We start from the raw sequence: 17,894 nt of genomic DNA on the forward strand, positions 1-17,894 counted from the left end.
TTTGTATTTTGTATCACTGCTTTTATACCTTGCTGAGTCATACAGACACATATAATTATAACAGCTGAAAAATGAAACATCAAAAGCTACATATGAATAATTCATAAAAACTTCACAAAATACAAACATCTACAACTAAACCTAATCTCTGCAGAACACTGTGAAGTGCACGGCAGAGGGTATCTCTCATTTTACTAGTTATTATGACACCTCTGTACAAGTCGTCATTAGTCTAACCTCTCTTTTCAAACCCTGTAGGAGCAATACATAGAGTGGGGTTGTATCATGTTCCTAGATTAATCATATAAATTTAACTCCAGAAACTTTTAAAGTAAGTTTATGTGGGATAGTTTTGTGTCTTTCCTCAAGCATCAGCCAGTTCAATTCTTTCAGCATCCTTGTGACACTCTCTCATAGGTGACCATCCATCTGCCTTTTCTTGTGTCCATCCAGTATCCACTGTTGGTCTTATTTGGTGTGTATTCTGTACTCTAGCAATGTTCTAAGATGGGTCACACAAGTGTCTTGTATGCAGTTTCCTTTCTAGACTGATGGCATTTCCCAAGCACTCTACCAATGAACCACAGTCTCTTACCTGCTTTATCTATGAGAGAGTGTGTGATCTTTCCATTTCATTCTTCCAGATTGTTACACCAGGTTTGTATGAGTTGACCGATTTCATCTGTGACTCATCGATGTTATAGTTATGGGTACTACATTTTTTTCATTTTGTAAAATGTACTATTTTACATCTCTCAACTTTTAAAGCAATTTCCATATCTTTGCACCGCTTTGAAACTCTGAAATGTTATCAAGATCTGATGGAATATTTGTGCAATTTCTTTCAGATAGTACTTAATTATAGATAACAGCACCATCTGTGAAAAGTCTGAGGTTACTATTAATATTGTCTTCAGGTCATTAGTATACAATATGAACAGCAAGGATCTGATTGCACTTTTCTGGGATACACCCAACGTTACTTCTACATCTGTTGGTGACTCTACATCCAAGGTAGCTTGCTGTATCCTCTGTAAGAAAAACTCCTCAGTCCAGTCACATTTTTTTCTCTTGATACCCCATATGATAGTACGTTATGGTAACAGGCAGAGGCAAGGTACTGAAGCAGTTGCTCTTCAGAAATTGAGGAATACTACATCTACCTAACTACCTTGATTCACATCTTTCAGTATGCCATGTGAGAAAATTGTGAGCCGGTTTTTGGAATCCATGCTGGCTGGCATGACGGAAATCATCCTGTTCAAGGTACACCATTATATTTGAGCTCAGAATATGTTATAAGATTCTACAACAAATCATTATCATAGATACTGGATGCAGTTTTGTGGATCTCTTCTCCTGCTCCTCTTGTAGATGGTTGTGACATCTGCTGTTTTCCAAATATCTGGGTATGATTTTTTGTTCAAGAGATTCTACAATAATCAGAATGTTACATGTTTACTGGTGTATTCAGTGCAAAAGGGGTGCTAAAATGGAACTGAATCATACCTGTAAACAACAACATTAAAATAACATAAACTCTTTAAGTACTGCACTTACCAATCACTGTAGTCTGTGTGCAGTATATCATACTTGTGCATAAGTGTATTGCTCAGTAACAATGTGAGATTTATTGTGGAACTGTGTTAGGCACCATTCACTCAAAATCTGAAACACAAACACAGAAGAAAGAAAAATTATGGCAAATGGTAAGTACCGTTTAGTTCAGAGCTACTTTCTTCTCAACACAGTTGTTGTAGTGTCTAGGAAGCCTTCATATTTGGATCGCTAGATGAACAATCAAACCAACTGTATTAATGAGTTTTATTACAAAAAGAAAATTACAATTCTTAATTTTTGCAATTACACAGCTGTGTTGCAAGCAAAGGGCAACATACAAAATAATCAGCATAAACAATCCCAAGTCTGTGCTACACAGAGAGTACAAGCGTAGTGACTAGAATTGGCACTGCAGTCAAAGTTACCAATCTTGAGGCTGCTATTGAACTGGGGTGTCACCAGTCAGTCACAGCACATATGTCCTCTTCACATAGGGGCCACTGCTGTTGCATTGTCATCCTGGAGGAAGGTCAGCCTTCTCTTCCCTGCTGTGCCAGTGCTTGACTTTATGCCGTAACAGTTGTCAACTGTGCTCTGGCCTGTGGAAGAGTCACTGGAATTGCCAAGTAGATAATTATATTAATTTCACACTTACTTCACTTTTAGAAACTTCTTCAACAATCATTTCTGTGTGGCCTACAGGGCTTCACTTCTCTGACATTATTTGTGCCACTGCTTCAATAGTTTCTCAGTTTCTGTGGCAGTGGAATGTTTGTCATTTGTTACCAAGTAATGTTTCAATGATGCCTAAATCATTTTGAATGCATTAAAGTGGCATTAGTATAGTGGGAGTCTAAGAACTCTGTGACCATGTTTTTAGCCATCTCATCAGTAACATTTTGTTGAAACTGTGCCCCCCCCCCCCTCTCTCTCTCTCTCTCTCTCTCTCTCTCTCTCTCTTACTGTCTACTAGATCTATAAGTTCCTTCTTGCACAAATTGCCCTGAATATTCGCAATGTACTTGTGCATTTCCCATATACTATTGTCTGTCCACTCTTTTCCTGACAGAGTGCCCAACATTTACCAACATTCCATCAAGCGCACAATGTTTTCAAATGTTTTTAAAAATGTCTCTTAAAAATCGACAATGCCACACACTGCTGTCACCTCTCATCTGTTTTACAATAAGGTGACAAAAGTCATGGGATGCCTCCTTATATCATGACAGACTCCTTTTGCCCAGTGTTGTGCAGCAGCTTGATATGGCATGGACTCAATGAGCCACTGGAAGTCCCATGCAGGATTTTTGAGCCATGCAGCCTCCATAGCCATCCACAATTGTGAAATGTTGCCGGTGCAGAATTTTGTGCAAGAACTGACTCAAGTACGTCTCATAAATGTTCATGGGATTCATGTGAGGTGGTCTAGGTGGCCAAATTATTCACTCAATTTGTCCAGAATGTTCTTCAAACCAATCGTGAACAATTGTGACCCAGTGATAAGGCGCATCATCATCCACAAAAATTCCATCATTGTTTGGGAACATGAAGTCTATGAATGGCTGAAAATGGTCAATGATTAATTCAGTTGGACCAGAGGATGCAGTCCATTCCATATAAACACAGCCTGCATAATTATGGAACCACAACCAGCTTGCACAATGCCTTGACAACTTGGGTCCATGGCTTTGTGGGGTCTGTGCTGCAGTCAAACCCTACCATCAGTTCTTACCAAATGAAATCAGGACTTATCCTATTGTCTAGTGTCCAACCAATATGGCCAGAAGCTCAGGAGAGGCTCTACAGGCAATGTTCTGCTGTTAGCAAAGGCATTCACGTCGGTCATCTGCTGCCATAGCCCATTAATGCCAAATTTTCTTGCACTGTCCTAATGGATACATTTGTCATACCTCCCACACTGATTTCTGTGGGTTTTTCACACAGTGTTGCTTGTATGTTAGCACTGACAACTCTATGCAAATGACACTGTTTTCGGTCATTAAGTGGAGGCTGTCGGCCACTGTGTTGTCCATGGTGAGAGGTAATGCCTGAAATTTGGTAACTCTTGATGCTGCAGATCTTGGAATATTGAATTCCCTAATGACTTCCTAAATAGAATGTCCCATGTGTTTAACCCCAATTACTGTTCTGCATTAGAAGACTGTTAATTCCCGTCATGCGGCCATTACCATGTCAGGCACTTTTTACATGAATCGCCTTTTCACATAACTACAAGTGACAGCTCCGCCAAGGCACTGTCCTTTTGTACCTTGTGTAGATGATACTGCCTATCACTGTCCCATGATTTTAGTCACATCAGTATAACTTTGCATCCATTAATTTTTTTGTGCTGGAAATCGACTGGTCTGATAACTTTAATAAAGTACTCTTACTGCTACCTAATACATGAATATTTATGCCTTACAAAGAGTAATGAACATTCTCTTTATTTTTTAAGTGGTTGGTCTTTCCTCTTGTTATATCCATATGTGTATCAACAAAAAGAAACTTATTGGATTGTATCCAAGTTTGTTACTCATTGTTCTGTCTTCCTATTTTTACAGTTGTCCTTAACATAGGAGAAACAAGTTCTTTTCTGTGTCCTCAACAGTATTTTTCCTTACAAATGTTCATAACAGGGTTTTTATGAATTCTCAAAATGTCTGCAGTTCTTTTGACTGTCTTTGCTAAAAGTTATAGAGTCATCCATTGTCTCTCTCCTTCTCAAAATATTCCAACACTGAGCACACAACCAATGTGTGTGACCAAGCAAAATGTGAACAGAGGACTAAACTTTCCATGTAGCAACCACACTTTTCTGCACACTTCTTCTCCAAGCTTGAGACATGCAGTAGTGCTAAACAAATTTAATGCACAGGGAAACAAAGCACTCAACAAAACAGATCAGAGCCGCTAGGTTACCAACAACAAGCTTTATCATCTGCAAATGGCTGTAGTAGCCATAGCAAGGACATCTGGCAATGGTGAACAGAACTATAGGTGCAAACAAATGGATTCTCTGAGTGGCTGTTGCAGCGGTAGAGCAGCCCTGTAAACAGTGAAACATCAGTGACTTTGTTGTCCTGTTTCAGGTTTAAGTACTTTGTAACCTACAGACCTTTCAATTTTATGAACAATGTACAATTCTATAGTGAAAACTTCAGCATATTTAAGCAATTTTAACTTAATTGCAGTAAGACTGACATTGGTTTCCTTTTCTACCAGCCATTTTATAGCTTTCATAGCTCTTTTTCATGACCCAGTTTCAACTGTAACCATACATGGAGCATTGTATGCAATTGCACAGTAATGATGGAGGGCTCCAATTCATAAAAAGTTTTGAAACATTTCTTTATTCCCATATACCTGATGATCTCAGGTTTTTTACTATCAAAAATCAAATGATACACCCTCTAGAAAACACAGTTGCCTTTAAATACCAAAAAGCTTTTCTCATTTCCCTTCTAAATCTTTATTCCTTATGGTAGATATGCAAAAATATTTTTCTAGTATCACTTTCTGTCTTGTCAGTCCACACGTTTTGCATCACATGCCTTATTCTGACACAGCCCTCATTGAGATAGTAAATTGTGTTTCTCACAACTGCATTCTTAAATTTCACAAAGCTGACAATGCCGCCACTGACAAATACTGTTTCTTTATGTTGTTAATTTCATACAACATACTTATGGCACTAATGACCCTAATGTTGGATGCCTTTAAATTACAATGAGGATGATAGTTATTATCACTGATTAATTGAAAATAATATTTATGTTTTGAAAATTAAAATTAAAATTATAAATTAAATGATATGATATTCATGCTTTAGTGTCACACTATAAGCATTTTTGCTGTCATACCATGATCCATTAATATCTCCACTGTAACATATTGCAAGTTGTGGTATAGTTTTGATTTCACAAAAACTCATGGAAATGATTATGTGCCTGTTTTCACTTATCTGAAAAATGGATGTGTACACTGTTTAAAATAATGGAATTTTTTCTGCAGGAACAACTGCCCATTCTGAGGGAAGTGATGAGTTGCATCAGAGGTACAAAGACTGGCAGATAAACAATGAGACTGTGAAGCAATTGGAACAGAGTGAAGTTGGACGAAAAGGTCTTGCAGAGGAAGCAGTGAGACGTTATGGAACCAGCTGGCCAGGAATAGCATCACTGGTGTCTGACATTCGCACCGTGTGTCCACTGCTGCATTTGGCAAGACAAACTGTTCCACCCATTCCCTTCTATGTTGTGAAGCAACCACGAGGTGAAATTGCTGATGTAGATGTTGATGTTGATGCAATATTAGGTCGCTACATTCCAAGAAACACCGAACAGAGGCGCTATGTGACAGCTATGCAGCAAGTCTTCTACCGCTTTGTTGCCCAAGGTGAGCTCCGCCGCCGGGAAGGTGGACAACAGGTGCTGCTAATAGAGCAAGATGCTAATCCTAGTAATGAATATCCTGATTGTGACATATGGCTGAGTAAAGACATTGTTCCAAGATATGGACGTGTAGACTGAAAATATTTTTGACAGAACTTGTGTGCTTTTGAGAAGACTTCACACAGGCAGTTCAGTGAAAGAAACATGTATTGCATGGTCAGTTGTATGAAATAATTACATCATCAGCCTGTGATATTTGCTAGTCCCTCTATTCACTTTAGTTTGTTCCTCATTTACTTTGAAAATAAATCAAACTGCTGGCTGTCAATTGGTGGGTACTAAAATTTTCATCAACAGCTGCATATTTGAGACCAATCAGTCTCAGGGACTTTTTGATGTTTGAGCAAAAGGAAATTAATATCTTGGGTCTTATAGATGTATACAGTTTGTATGGACAAAACTATTTTATTGAAAAACTTTGACTTTTATAAAGAAACATAAATTTTCCAATATTTGAGATACAATAAAACTTTTTCTACCATGAGAACCAATATTAGAGTTGTACTGACAACAGTTTTCACTAAAAAGTATGGCGTAGCAAGCTGAGAAGAAGCTGAAATACATTCCTGAGCCATAGCACCACCAGCATATGCAATAGGTAAGCCAGTAATTAAATGGTTGTTTTTCACACCAAAAATTAAATTTCAGAAGACTTTACTCTCTTTATTCCGTCACATTATTTAGATGACAAACTGGTATGCTTTGACAGTGTTTAAAAAAGTTAACTTCAAACAAAAGAGTCGAAGAATTTGTTTTATGTGGTCAATTTTGTCTGCTGATGATGTATCAGAGTGTTGTACATAAGAATGTGTTGAATATCATGATCAGAGAATGTTTTGAATAACAAGCAAATGTTAAATGCTTCGCTTGTACATATATATATTACATATATTTAGAAAGAAAAGTTGTCTTGTAAATGTGAATACTGTGCTGTTTCATTTTACAGTAACATATTTTGGTGTAATATGTCATGCCACCTTCTAGGAAACTACTTTGCCTTCAGCTAAATGTGTGTGTATATATATATATATGTTCGTGTATAAAATAGTTCACCTGACATAAAACATAGTTATGAATGCCAGTTGTTGTTGCATTTACATTTTCTTGTTGCCCCCTCAAGTTAGGTGCTCTGTGAAAAAGCATAAGAAGAAGGGCGAAGAAAACAATGGTCTGTTAAGACATACATGGACATGAATAATTTATGTCATTAAAATATGAGGATGCAGTGTATGTGTAAATATTGTCATATTAAAGGAAGGCATGAGGAAAATTTAATGTATGACAGGAACTGTTATTTTCAGCACTGTCATTTCATATTTTGTGACTCTGACACTGTGTGGGTTTATATCTGAACTGCATATTGAGGTGTGGAAAAACAGTTTTTTAATCTCACATGATGTATGAATTTATAGTGTTTCACTGTACAGTAAGTGCTTTCTCTGATGCAATTTTGTCTTTGGTGTACTTATAATTGTCAATCTATTGATAGCTTTTGATGTTTCCATTTTAGCGTGAAATCTTCAGTGACATCTAGTTTGGTACGGCAGTAAATATAACTCAGATCACACAGAAAATTTAGTTTATTTCTCTCTCCATCTTAGGCGAGGTGATTCTTCACTAATTTAATATCTGAAATCATCAAGGAGCAGGTGGACCTTTTCTTGTATGAACTTCACAAAACTAAGAAAACATCAGCTTACCAATCACTTTATAAATGGTATAAAGTTCAAAATATGGAAAATCAGCTTGGTTTTAAAGGTTTCACCTGTGTGAGAAACTGAGAGAACAAAGGGATTTGAATTTAACAATAATAGAGATTTCAAGACACAAACAAGAATGGAAATGTGTAGGGGCAACCACTACTTTTGATGAGTAACAGACCATTGGTTTTAAGCACATACTCTTTTATGTAGGTTTAGTACAACTCTCTCAAGGACAACAAAATGCACACTGTGTGCATGTAGATGACACAGAGAGAGAGAGAGAGAGAGAGAGAGAGAGAGAGAGAGAGAGAGAGAGAGAGAGAGAGAGTGTGTGTGTGTGTGTGTGTGTGTGTGTGTGTGTGTGCGTGTGCTTGTGTGCGATTATTAAATTGTTAATAAAAATATGGGGTTAAAACATCCCCATGAGCAGAGAAACATGGCACACAGATATAACCACAAATGTAATGCTAACAGGAAGAAAACTCTTTTAATAATGTATGTGTAATGATTAGTAAGTCATGTATAAAAGACTGAAAAGTATGAGACTAAAGACCAAGAGAGTAACTTACAGTGATAATAATAAATATATTCAGACATGAAAAGGAAATGTAAACATACGAGAGTATACCTCAACAATGCAAGCTTTCACATGTGGACACATTGGTATTCTCTATGCTGTGTTGAAGTTTGTCTGTGTTCCACAAGAGACACTAGTGGTGAGTTAATGAGCAATGTATGATGTTTGATGTAGTGTGCTCTCATTCATTAAAGCTTTATTCAGTTTTATTTCTAATGTCATCTCCACTCTCTTACGATGGTTTAAAATTTTCACATATGAAATGCATCAGTACCAGTCATTTAGACACTCATCTCCTCCAATATTCACACTTTATGTTTAAAACATATGCATTCATATGCGTTTTCAGATAAAGTAAATTGAAGAATACATAAAAGGCTTCAATGGCTTTAGGTATATCTTACCAACAAAAAACTCTTCCATTCTCTCTTCACTTTTTGGATGCATAGAAGCCTCCATGCACTTACCATTTGTCACCAAAAAATGAACCCTTCTGCTGCTGTCTCACTTTTGCAGTAATCACTACAATAGTACCACATACTTTTGGTGCATATTCACTGAAGGTTGTCATTAGTCCAATACTATGAGATGTCAGCTCTCCATGATATTTCTATCAGTTTAATTGTTACTTTCTAATTGTTTGACGTGATGTAGGCAGCATACGAAACACACAAATGACGCTGCAAAATTAGTGGCTACTCAACTGGCAACATATACTTGCAACAATTTAAAGTTATTCCATTTTTCAAACATTTACAACAAAAGTGAGTCACAAAAGAAGAAATGGAAAAAGCCTACAGCTGTGTTGTCAGTTGCTTCTGGTATACATTATTCTATATGCTATAAATTATTTCATATGCTGACACACTGTTTGAATAATGTCCATTTATTTCCTTCAACTATATCATGATTAACAGACAGTGGCAGCAGAACAATCAGTTGTCATCACATCCACACTTACAAACAGAGCACAACTCTGAGCAGTTGTTTCACTCATGGCACTGTAGGCAGGGCAATTTTCAGACATGTTACATCACATTTTGCACCTATGGCACATGAATGCTGTAGATTAATTATCTTGCCCTCAGCAAAGAAATGAATGAACTTGGTTCCCTAGAAAAAATGACATTTCTATCGAGCTGGAGACCACAGTGATTGTTTGTTTCAAAAGTAATTTATTATCTGGCACAATCAAATTCATTTATAGAAACACATATGATTGTGCTGGATAATAAATTACTTTTATACAGTTTTGTTACTTTTCCACAAGTATTATTCCCTTTTTGCCTTTCCTTTTCAAAGTTAATTTTTTTTCTGTTGACTGATTAACTGATTGTTATTGGCTTTACTCAGTTTTGTATCTTGTCTTAAGTTTAATCTTATTGCAGATCTCATCTTGTTATTCATATGCAGCACTTTCTGTATTTATATTCTTCTTCCCAATTTGTCTTCATGTCTTGCCATTAATTTCATATCACTGCCTGGTTAACTGCTCGTCATTGCCACAAGTTTCCTACGGTATTCTGTCTGTAACTGCAACAAGTCAAGTATTCCTGTCCTGTCATTGTGTTTCAGACAGAATTTCAGAATTTATCATCTAAACATAAAATTTCTGGTATCTACAAAGGACAGTGTTTCATCTGAAAGTTATAAAGATCGGCAAAGACAAAGAAAGACAAAGTTCTACATCTTTCATCCTCATATTTTCTGAGACATATAACGGACATGAACTGTTTTCTCATTACTGCTATTAGCTCCCTATCTTCATTTTTGTGTTAAATGTCAGATTCAGGTGCAAATGTTCCGCAGTTGTTCCAAATGCAGTAACAAAAAATTCATAGTTCTGTAATTTTAAATATTTTTTCTCTGTATTGTAATCTGTGGCATTTATATTGAGAATTATAAGCAGCCTTGAACTAGGAAATTTGAGCTGATGTGAGAATGTGTAATTTATTTTGCTGTAACTGTCTTCTTGCTTAGTGACAATGTCTTTCATTATGAGGATAAATCTGTGTAGAATGAAATGAATATTGATATTCCTAAACATTTACTTAATATTTGACTACCTTTACAAAAAAAGTTGGAATGAAAGCTGCATTCACAGTATTCTATTTGTGTATAAATGCAGAAGTGACTGATGACTAGGTTTTGATAGGTAACAGAAAACCATTGATCTCATGAACTGATGGTTCCACCTTAACTCAAGTACTTTTTTTCCATGTGTAACTAAGCGCACATACTATGCAGAATTTAGTGAAGATTTATTAAAGCCATGTTAGGTCCATGCTTGCTGTTGAAATATGAATGTGTATGGGAATTAAAATACAAATGATCAACTGCAACAAAACGAAGTACTGCTAGAGCCAAAATTATTTTAATAAATTCACAAAAGGTGTCCATGTTCGAGAAATTAAAATATGAGTAATGACCTGCATTGGGATGGGTAATACATTAGCAAGTTTATTAAAACAAAGTGTGGTCACATATGTTGAATGCCCTTGTGATTTTAATTTGTATATGATGTTACCACATTTTAATGTATCATGTTGATATATTACTAGTTTCTCTATATTCTGAATAAATGATAAACTTTTGTAATAGGTTCCATTTCAAAGACTATAACATATAATACTAATTTTTTGGGAAATTATACAATGACTGGTTTTTAAGTACTCTACCAAAGTGCCAAGATCTATACTTATTTGTCGTTATGGCACAGTAAATCTATAAAAAAGTCTTGTTTATTATAATGTATGGTAGGCAAGAATGTCATTAGAAATTACAATTTTCTTGGAACTGAGTTATGTACTGTAAAAATGTACTGTATCTAACTAAGGGGACTAATGCAATGAGCTTTTTCATTATATGTGGCAAATTGTTTGAACATGTCATTGTACCTCTGCATCTAGAACATAATATTTATGAGATCATGTACAAAAACCCATCATCATTTGAGTTGCCGTAGTAACATCATTTAAAATTAATCTTTAAATGATGACTTTTGTACTATTATGTTTTGTAAATAATTTTTCAGAAAATGAGACTAATTACTATGCTACTTTTGGATCAAATATCTGTTCCTGTAATGTATAAAGTATTTTCAATGTTTTGCAGGTACCAAGAAAAACAATTCAGTATTCCAAAGAGAGACTGATTGTACCAATTTTTGAATGTAGTGATTTTTAGGAAAAAAATTTTGTATTTTAAGTGGCATTAGTAACCTAGTGTCTTTGTACAATGTTATAACAACTGTACTTGCTAACCTATTAAAGTGTATGATATCCATTAATTATTTGTTCCATTTTAATTTAAAATCTGCACTTTTACCTACATCTACATCTACATTTACATCTATACTCCGCAAAACACCGTGAAGCACATGACAGAGGGTACATCCCATTGTACCAATTATTAGGATTTCTTCCTATTCCATTCATGTATGGAGCATGGAAAGAATGATTGTCTGAATGCCTCTGTGCATGCTGTAATTATTCTAATCTTGTCCTCATGATCACTGTGTGAGTGACATCTAGGGGGTTGTAGTATATTCCATATATTATTTGGAAATAGCTGCAAATATTTAGTAACAGCAACCTCTGCATTACAAGAATTTTAATGTTACTTTTGTATCTATAAGGTCACTTTTGGTTTGACTATACCATGGTTCATTAAAATTAAACTTACTTGATCCTAATGATTGCCAATTTTAGATTGTGAAAACAACCAGTGGCAGCACATTATGTTGTTAGGATCTTTCATAGCAGACAACACATTTTCAATTACTATGCATTAGGTGTTTGATTTAAGAACAATGGCAGAACAATCACTGCCTAGCTCCTGAGAGAAAAGAGAGGAAGTGTGCTCAAGAGATATGATCCACCAGAAGAGAATATGATGGCAAATCAACTAAAAACTTGTAGTGCCTCTCCGCATACAAAATAATTGTAATTTGTCTATGGTGGATTCAACAAATATTTTGTACACAACCACAGGTAGCTGGTATCAGATGATCATATTTCCTTTAGACGAAGATAAGGTAGTTTATGAGCTTTGAGCTAGCAATCAGTGGTGTCCAAAACTTTTGGACTACTATATGAATTGAAATAAACCATCATGACCACACGAAAACACTGTGGTGTGAATCTGACTTTGCAACACTGACAGCTTTCCAACTCGAAAATTTCAAGGATGATATGGAAACCATTGGGCATCGAGAGATATCACTGATATTGATTGGATAGTTTCTTCAGTTCCTTAACCCAATCACAGTGTTCCCTGACCAGCACGATCACAACAGGTAATGTTATTAGCAAAAAATACAGATCTGCTGCAGAGCATCACGGGCAACAAGGCAACAATGTATGATAAATAACATACTTTGAAGTCAACTGTGGTTCTGCAGCATTGTATACCTCTATCGACTGTACACAGACTTGCTTTACAGATGATGATCATCTAAATGCCTCAATCCCAGACTGTTCACACTCATTCCCATTCATTTGGTCAACACATTTTTCCCACTGTTTAAGTCATTTCTGTAACTTTCCTAATTTTCTGTACATGGTATTTCTATGTTCTTAACAACCATTAAGTTCTATGTTGTATGGCATCACATGACATCCAAGTGACTTAGGAGTTTACATTCTCATGTTAATACAGAGACCATAGTTTTTTGACTGCTTAATGTGTGTGGGAAATGGATGTTGTGTTCAACAATAGATACCATGTAAGGAGAAAATGGTGTAACAGGAGGAAGGATGATAATAATGTGAGTCACTGCAACCCACACAATGATCACATTATGCTCCCAGTATTGAGATAAATCCAATTTTAAAATAAACAGAACACTTGAAGAATTTGTGAATTGGTGGAATGTAACATCAAAGGAAAAATCCAGTAGAGAAAACACTTAAAAATAGATGAAAGTGGAACAGATGACTAGTAAAGAAGGCAAAATTTCTAACACTACTCATTGAATGATGTAAAAACAGAAAATATTAATCTAAAACAATGGAAAGTCCAGAATGAAGTAACAACAATAAGAAAAGGATAGATTGCTACTCATCACTTCGAGGAGGCATTGAGTCACAGACAGATGTCATATAGAATAATGTTGTGGGGTAACTCCATTGCTCAAAAAATGCTGTAAGAATGTTATACGGTGCTCATCCATGATCATCTTGTAAACATCTGTTTAAGGGGTTAGACATTTTGACTAATGCTTCCCAGTATATTTGATTCCTCATGAATTTTGTTGTAAATAATCCGCGGCAGTGCAAAAGGAACAATATGTACATAATTACAATACTAGAAGAAAAGACAATATTCATTACAACACATTAAGGTTGACTTTAAAACAAAAAAGTGCACACTGCTGCAACCATAATTTTTAATCACCTATCCAGCCATTAAAATGTCTGACAGACAGTAAAGTAAAATTTGAAAATAAACTGAAAATTCTCCTTGACAGCTTCTTCTATATTGTAAAAGAATTTCTATTATTGTAATGTGTAGAAGGTGGTGGGCAAGAATTTACCTAGCTCACACTTGTGTGTCTCTTTAAAAAAATTGCAAATGATCAGCATGAAGGCACATTTACAAAATAATTTGTAATGTAAATATAAATAGACTCATCCCATATCATTAGGATTTGTTGTACAAATGATAATGAAACATGAAACCAATTTCTTCACGGATGAAGGAGCATACAGGTTCCAACATGAGGTTAATATTTCATACATTTTAATGTTTCTATTGATGTGTTTCTAAATTGACCCTCCCAAAGGTAAGCACTGGCCAGTCTCTCTGTGTTGTTTCCATTTTTCAAATTATTTCTGGAGGCTGATGATATCATAGACACAGGTGTCTGGAATGATATTATAGCATGTGAGAGAATAAAACTGCAGAATTATTGAAGACTAGGAGCTTGGGGTAAGAAGGGTTTCAAAAGGTGCTCATCAAACTGAGGCTCATGGGCCGTGTATGGCCTAAGACAAGTACTCATGTGGCCTGTGGTTCACAGCCGTATTTTATAACAATATGCTTCTAGCAACTAATATTAAAGAGCTTCTTAAGAGTGTAGATCTCCTGCTCAGAAACAAACAAAAATACTTTCAGAGATGGTAATATTTTAAGATGCACTCAATTTTAATGATATTGGTGAATTCATTCTTGAACTAAGTAAACTTGGCTGCTTACCTCAGGGCTAGAGGGGTACTTACTGTGACCACTATGGGGTTAGAGGGTGTGAGAGTGGATATGTTTTATTTTTGTCTCCTAGTACTGACAACTCTGCAGCACGTGCAACTCATACAGATCAGCTGTTATTATATTAATTCTGACACATAAGTAACACAGATTTGTGAATGTGCATTATAGAGATGGTCTTCTTCAAATGTGGTACATATACATGTGGTACATAGGAATATGAAATTAAATTAAGACTGATGACATTCAAAACATTTAGTAAACTTTGTGATCTTGCCTCATAATACATAATGCATTTAAATACAGGGTGACGAACTCTGGGGTCTGGTCGATGAAAGGATATGGAAGAAAAAAGATCTTACGAAATTATGTCCAGAAATGCATGGTTTCCTTGGTAGAGACCATTTATCCCATCACACATTGTTACTGTTGTTTAATTTGTGCTGTTTCATGGAGCTATAGTTCCACTAAGTGTTGAAAATGATTTCCAGGTGCCTCAATGCAAGCATGTACAGGCTGTAGCATTTTTGTCTCAGACATTCAAATTGGCCAGGCTGCATCCGAACAGTGTCAAAGGCAGCATAAATACACTTCTCCAGTGTCTCCACATCTGGAATGGGCTCTGCATACATGATGCTTTTGAGATGGTCTCATAACCAGAAATTGCTTGTGTTGAAATCTGATGAATGAGCAGGCAATGCAACTGAACCCCTCATCTGATCCGTTGACCAGGGAAGACGAGTGAGATGAGTCCAAATGTTAATGGCAAAGTGGGCCAGGGCTCCATCATGCAGCAGTCACATAACCATTTAAATCATCAATGACACTTCTTCCAACAGAAGAGGCAAAGTCACCTGCAAGAAATGCTGATAGTTCCAGCCTGTTAGGTGACTTGGAAGGATGCTGTTGCCAGTTAACCTGGCCTACACATTTTGGCTGCACCAGTGCTGATGATTTGCCGTCAACATATCATGAGGGTTATGCATTTTAACCCACAGATTACTGTTATGGAAGTTGAAGATACCTCTCTGCATAAAGGTGGCCTTACCTGTGAATATGATGGATGGCACAAATCCTGGAATCATGGTTGCCTGGAGAAGAAATCAGTGACAAAACTGCTCCCAATGTGGAAAGTCTGGCAGTATATATTTTCTAATTATCTATGCAATGTTCTGCTTAACTGACATATCCCACATCATAATGTTTATCATGAACATGATAGTTACAACTGAAATAAAGACAATCATAAATAAAATGCAGAGTAAAATTTCTTCTGTATGGGATATAATTTACTGAATTATTTTAAAAAGGTGCAGGCATTTACTTATTCCTATTCTAGGGACTCCTGAATAAGTATGAGGGTAATCCCAAAAGTAAGGTCTCCTATTGTTTTATAAGTACAGAACTCTGTTTGTGTGGCAGTTGGTCACACTGTTATGACGAGTGCTTCATGTGCTATGTGTAAACAGGCACATGCCATGCTGAGGCGCTCAATCTTGGCTTGGCAGCCATTGAGAATGGAGCTCTTGTTGGATGTTACCGTCAATTGGTAATTGTGCGCAGTTATTCAGTTTCTGAATGCAAAGGGCACTGCGCCGATTGAAATCCATCACCAATTGACAGAAGTGTATGGTGAGTCATGCATGGATGTCAAAAATGTTCGTAAGTGGTGTAGAAAGTTTTCAGCTGGTCGGACCGAAATTCACGACGAACAAAGGAGCAGGAGACCATCAATTTCTGAGGAGACAGTGTTGAAGGTTGAGCAAAGCATGCTTGAAGATCGGCGGATCACCCTGGATGATCTCTGCACATTGGTTCCTGAGGTTTCCTGAAGCACCACTCACAGAATTTTAATGGAAACATTGAACTACCGGAAAGTGTGCGCAAGATGGGTGCCACAAATGCTGACTGAGGACCGCATGAGGCAATGAGTTGATGCTTCCTGCGCATTTCTTCACCGCCTTGTAGCTGAACAGGACAACTTTGTGGACTCAATTGTCATGGGTGACAAAATCTGGGCATACCACTTTACACCTGAGACCAAGCAACAATCACACCAGTGGTGCCATCCTTCTTCACCAAACCTGCAGAAATTCAAACAAACACAGTCTGCTGCTAAAGTCATGACAACCATTTTTTGGGATCGGAAAGGGGTACTACAATTAGAGCTGATAGGTACTGTGAGACTCTGAAAAAACTCAGACAGGCAATTCAGAACCAGAGAAGGAGAATGTTGAGAAAGGGTGTACACATTCTCCATGACAACGCTCACCCACACATCACTCGGCAAACCATTCCACTTTCAGTGGAACATAACCACCCACCCATCCTATAGTCCTGACTTGGCGCCCAGTGACAATCACCTGTTCCCTAGGTTAATAGAACGTTTGGCCAGAAAGCAATTCAGCTCCGATGATTTGGTGAAGGAAGAAGTTCATAATTTTCTGAGCAGCATGGCGGCAAGCTGGTTTGATAGGGGCATACATAAACTGCCACCTCATCTCCAAAAATGCATCGACAGAAATAGTGATTATGTTGAAAAATAGCTAAATGTTCAAGCTGTAAACTGATGTAAACCATTGTAGAAATAAACAGGTCTATGTACCTATAAAAAAAACAGGAGACGTTACTTTTGGGATTACCCTCATATATAATCTAAAACAGTCTTTTTATAAATCAGTCTAAATGTATGTTTTGTTTCAAGCCAAACAAAATGAAATGTACGACATAAAAATTTAAAATAAAGAGACAGGTGATTAAAGAAATAAGTAGCACAAAATTTTTAGGAATGATTATAGTGAGCATTTGATATCAGAGGGAGGACATACTTGAACTGTATAAAAAGATAAACACCCAGACTTTCCTCATACAGAAAGCAGCAACAGTTGTGAATGGTCTAGTTCTCTGGACAGTGTACTCTGGACTCATGTTCCCGCATCTGTTCAGCTCAATCCATACAAGGTGTGATCAAAAAGGAAAATAAATTTTTAATTTCTTGGGCTTTATATATTTGATTTACTATTTTTTTATGTTGTTTGTAGACATGTTCCTGATCTACGTTTGCATTTTCAGGTGTTTTGAGTACTTAGTTTATTGGCACTAGCTGAAAAGGTTATACGTGCTTTTGAGTGCTTGGCAAATATTTACTTTTGAAAAAGATGGGTTAAAGAATTTGCATTGAATTTTCCTTGAAAAATTGAATAAAGTGGAATACTGCATTCAGAATGTTGACTGTGGCTTTTGGAAAATCTATTACGAGTAAGAGAAGAGTTTACAAGTGCTATAAAAATTTCAAAGGAGGTTAATAAGATGCTGAAGATGATGACTACCCTTGATGCCCTAGCATATCAGTTACTGACAACAATGTGGAAGAAGTAAAGAAAATTGTCCTGG

At 36.5% G+C, this 17,894-nt stretch overlaps 1 protein-coding gene across 3 annotated transcripts in view; it reads left to right on the top strand.

Annotated features, from left to right (window-relative positions):
- LOC126475332 (neurotactin) overlaps positions 1 to 11,583 on the top strand; it is a 347,318-nt gene extending 335,735 nt beyond the window's left edge. For all 3 annotated transcript variants that reach the window (XM_050103122.1, XM_050103121.1, XM_050103120.1), the window contains exon 9: positions 5,575 to 11,583. In XM_050103122.1, coding sequence (XP_049959079.1) covers positions 5,575 to 6,092 — 518 coding nt within the window. In that variant the 3' untranslated portion in view covers positions 6,093 to 11,583. The remainder of the gene's footprint in view (positions 1 to 5,574) is intronic.
- Positions 11,584 to 17,894: the final 6,311 nt, after the last annotated feature.

This window comes from Schistocerca serialis, chromosome 4, assembly GCF_023864345.2.
Source record: "Schistocerca serialis cubense isolate TAMUIC-IGC-003099 chromosome 4, iqSchSeri2.2, whole genome shotgun sequence".
In the NCBI taxonomy this organism is placed as follows: Eukaryota; Metazoa; Arthropoda; class Insecta; order Orthoptera; family Acrididae; genus Schistocerca; species Schistocerca serialis.